The sequence below is a fragment of the Microtus ochrogaster genome, chromosome 19 (genome assembly GCF_000317375.1).
Source record: "Microtus ochrogaster isolate Prairie Vole_2 chromosome 19, MicOch1.0, whole genome shotgun sequence".
Lineage (NCBI taxonomy): Eukaryota > Metazoa > Chordata > Mammalia > Rodentia > Cricetidae > Microtus > Microtus ochrogaster.
Window position 1 is genome coordinate 26,097,081 of NC_022021.1, and position 3,928 is coordinate 26,101,008.

Consider the following 3,928-nt stretch of genomic DNA (forward strand, 5'->3'; position numbering starts at 1 on the left):
AGGGAGGGAGGGAGGGAGGGAGGGAGGATGGAAGAAAAGAAGGAAGGAGAAAAGAAAAAAGCTACATCTCCATCTAGTGGTTATTTCTTGAATTGCTAAACAATAAACAGGACTAGTTCCCCGCCCCCATCACTAGCCATTACTACGTTTTGTAACAAGTCCATTTTTAAGACACTATAAATTTTTACTAGCTCTTATGAATCACACAATTAATAGTAGCATTCTCTCTCCCTCTCACACACACAGCTCATAGTTTGATTACACTCGTCCCATACTACCCTCTCATCCCCTCTCTCTCCTCCAGCTTGTCTTTCTGTTCCCACCTTCTTATCATACATATTTGATGTGCACATATAGAAATATAGATTTACAAACGAGAGAAAGCACGTGATGTTTGTCCTTCAGATCTGATATCGCGCAATATGATCTTTTCCGGCTCTATCCACTCTTCCTGCAAACATGATGTCATCCTTTCTGTTTGTTCTTATGCTTGCTTAATTTTGAGACAGGCTCTCACTCTGTAGCCATGGGCAGCTTGCAACTTGCTATGTCGCCCAGGCTGGTCTGCAATTCTTGGTCCTCCCACCTCTGCCTGTGTAAGAACTGCAGACATCAGCTAACATGCCTGACTTTCATTGTGATGGCTGAACTATACACCATTGTCTTTATATGGCATATTTTCTTTATTCGTGCATCCACTGATTGGAAAATAGGCGGATTCTGTAAGCTGGCTATTGTGAAAAGTGCCTCAGTAAACAATGGCAGAGTGCTATCTATGTGCACTGGTTTTGACTCCACTGAATATATATATATATATATATATATATATATATAGTTATTTTTGGATCATCTAATAGTATTTGTGCATACTTTTAAATAGCTAGTATAGCCGGGCGGTGGTGGCGCACGCCTGTAATCCCAGCACTAGGGAGGCAGAGGCAGGTGGATCTCTGTGAGTTCGAGGCCAGCCTGGTCTACAAAGGGAGTTCCAGGACAGGCTCTAATAGTATTTGTGCATACTTTTAAATAGCTAGTATAGCCGGGCGGTGGTGGCGCACGCCTGTAATCCCAGCACTAGAGAGGCAGAGGCAGGTGGATCTCTGTGAGTTCGAGGCCAGCCTGGTCTACAAAGGGAGTTCCAGGACAGGCTCCAAAGCTAACAGAGAAACCCTGTCTCGAAAAAATAAATAAATAAATAAATAAATAAATAAATAAATAGCTAGTATAGAATAGGATGTTCTATCCTATGTGTGTGCAGCAAACATCCATGTGTTTCTGTGTGCACTCGTTGGGGCAGGTGCACATGCCTGTGGAGCCTGGGGGTTGGAGTTGGGCTATCTTCTTCTCTTGTGAGTCTAGCCGGCCAGCAAGCTCCAGAGACTATATCTATTTGCCTCTGCCTTCCAACGCTGGGTACATGGGTTCATGCTACCCTGGCCAGCACTCTAGGTGGACCCTGGGAATCTGAATTCAAATCCTCATGCTTTCCCAGCAAGCATTTTACCACATGAGTCAATCTCCCCAGTTCTGGTAGATATGCCAAGAGCCAAGCTATCTGATACATTGTTTACATATAATAAAATTCCATACTGAGTCCCACTGTATGGATCCCATACAATAGTTGTTATATTAACATGCAGGTTTTTCTTTCTGAGTCTGGATTAACTTATTTAATATTATACTTTCCAGATCCATACATATTCCTGAAAACGTCATCATTTTATTTTTCTATTCCTTAGAGAACCTCATGTTCATTATCCGTTCATCTGTTGGTAGACATGTAAAGCTGGTTCCGTATCCTTGCTATCATAGATAGAGCGGTGATAAACACAGAATGTGCAAATGTCTATGTGGTATATTATGGTGTATTTTCCTGGAAATACACCCAAGGAGAAGAACAGCTAGGTCATGTGACAATTCTGTTTTTACTTTTCATGTTCTCCCTTATATACAGATCACTGCTTACAACGTATGCATGTATCTATATGAGTAGGTAGAAGTGCGGGTATAGTATAAAACTTAAGGAGACCAAGAGAAGATAGTAATAGGTGAACAAGATGGACAGAATGCAGGCAAAAGGACATGAGTCATGAAAGAAGGTATAAAGCTACCTTTTATTGAAAAACATTTCCATACAATATTTTTCCCTGTGGGAAAATATGGTCAAAATATATTATATGGGGAAAAAACTACTTTTTCCCCCATTTTGAACTCCATCTTAATTTCTTTTTTCTCTCTTTATGTGAACGAGTGAATAAAAATATAATTCAAAGCAGGAGAATAGCTGGGTAGTGGTGACACACGCCTTTAATCCCAGCACACAGGAGGCAGAGCCACTATGAGTTCGAGGCCACCCTGGTCTATAGAGTGAGCTGCAGGACAACCGGGGCCACACAGTGAAGTCCCGTGGCATGAGAATGGCCGTCCTATCTGTACAGAAGTTCACTGAGAGCAGAAGGGGGGAGGGACTCCACAACTTTTTGAGCAGCTTCCTTAAACTGGCTGTATTTTAGTTGTGAATTAATGACAATAAAGTGATTTTTTAAAAAAAAGAAAAAATAACCATATTCTATAGAGTATGAGTTTCAAGACCTTAAAACCTGTATTAATCAAATGGAGAAACCACAATTTTAGAAACTACTGTTTTACCGGCATTCTTTCCCCAGAGAACAGGAAGCCGCCGATTCTCTGGCAGGTTATTACAAATGGTTTTCCCTGTACTTTCAGAGTGAATAGTCAAAGACCCTTCTCAAGGTCTTTGGGGGTGTGAGTCTCAAATGTACCTACCTGTGCAGGAAAGCCCTAGAGAGTACCATGATTGACAGTGAGCTCTTTCCCAGCCCCGGAACAATGAGGATCTGCTGGGCGCACTGAAAGGGAGGGGGACACTAAGCGCTCCGATCAGCGAAGGCCAGTCTCCTAATCAATGGGATCATTGTTCCCTGCTGTAAAAACTACACTTCCTGTCTCAGAATTCAGTAAGAATCGCCTTCGGAAGTCAAATCCAAACAGCAGGCAACAATTCATTTTCCTTTTTAGAAAATCCATTCCTCCCCCTTTCCTCCAAAATTTATAAAAGCAACTTACCATGCTTTAAGTCCAAAGTGGCAGCTGCCTCTGGGAACATGTCAGACAAACACCTGAGGAAACAATGACAACTCTCCTCTCCTCTCTTCCGGATCACAATTAACAGCTTCCGACTTTTCTTCAGGGGATCTGGAATCTGCTCTAGCATCTCGTACTCGTCCTCAGAAATTAGGCTCTGAGAGGCTAACGTGTCCAAGAGAGAGTCGGGGTCTTGCTGGAGGACATTAAGCAACTTCGTTCTTTGTCTTGCTATGATTTCTGAGGAAGCACTCTTGGTAGCCATTGCTTCCTGAAAACCAGGAAATGAATTAAAACATTCTGGCAAGTATAGAAGTATAAGAGAGAGAAAAAGAAAGAAAGACAGAGAGAGAGAGAGAGAGAGAGAGAGAGAGACAAAGAGAGAGAGACAGAGAGAGACAGAGAGACAGAGACAGAGAGACAGAGACAGAGACAGAGAGAGAGAGAAGAATTCTACTTAGGAAAGATAAAATATGTCAAGAATACCTTTGTTGGCTTTGTTGGAGAGGGCAGAGATGAACAAACATAGGAGGGAGCAGCTGGGAGCACTCTGTCCTTGATTTCCTGGTTGCTGGCCCTTTATCTGCTCGTGTGTGTGTGTGTGTGTGTGTGTGTGTGTGTGTGTGTGTGTGTGTGTGTAAGTGCTTGCTGAGGACAGAAACCTCTCTGCTCTTTGATTATTAATACCGGGCAGCGGTGGGGAAACAGGATGATTGGGATAAAGGAAGGATGGATAGGGGAGCAGGGAAGCACAAATCTTAGTTAAGGGAGCCACCTTAGGGTTGGCAAGAGATTTGAACCTAGAGTGGCTCCCAGGAGCCCA

General features: G+C 42.8%; 1 protein-coding gene across 2 annotated transcripts in view; it reads right to left on the bottom strand.

Annotated features, from left to right (window-relative positions):
- The window catches only part of Card6 (caspase recruitment domain family member 6), a 21,308-nt gene that overhangs the window by 10,147 nt on the left and 7,233 nt on the right, over positions 1-3,928 (bottom strand). Inside the window, exons 1-2 of one of the 2 annotated variants that reach the window (XM_026783819.1) lie at positions 3,592-3,680; positions 3,088-3,376 (exon numbers count right to left, since the gene is read on the bottom strand). In XM_026783819.1, coding sequence (XP_026639620.1) covers positions 3,088-3,370 — 283 coding nt within the window. In that variant the 5' untranslated portion in view covers positions 3,371-3,376; positions 3,592-3,680. Of the gene's footprint in view, positions 1-3,087; positions 3,377-3,591; positions 3,681-3,928 lie in introns of those variants that run through there. The other variant, XM_005356739.2, reaches the window with a different exon arrangement.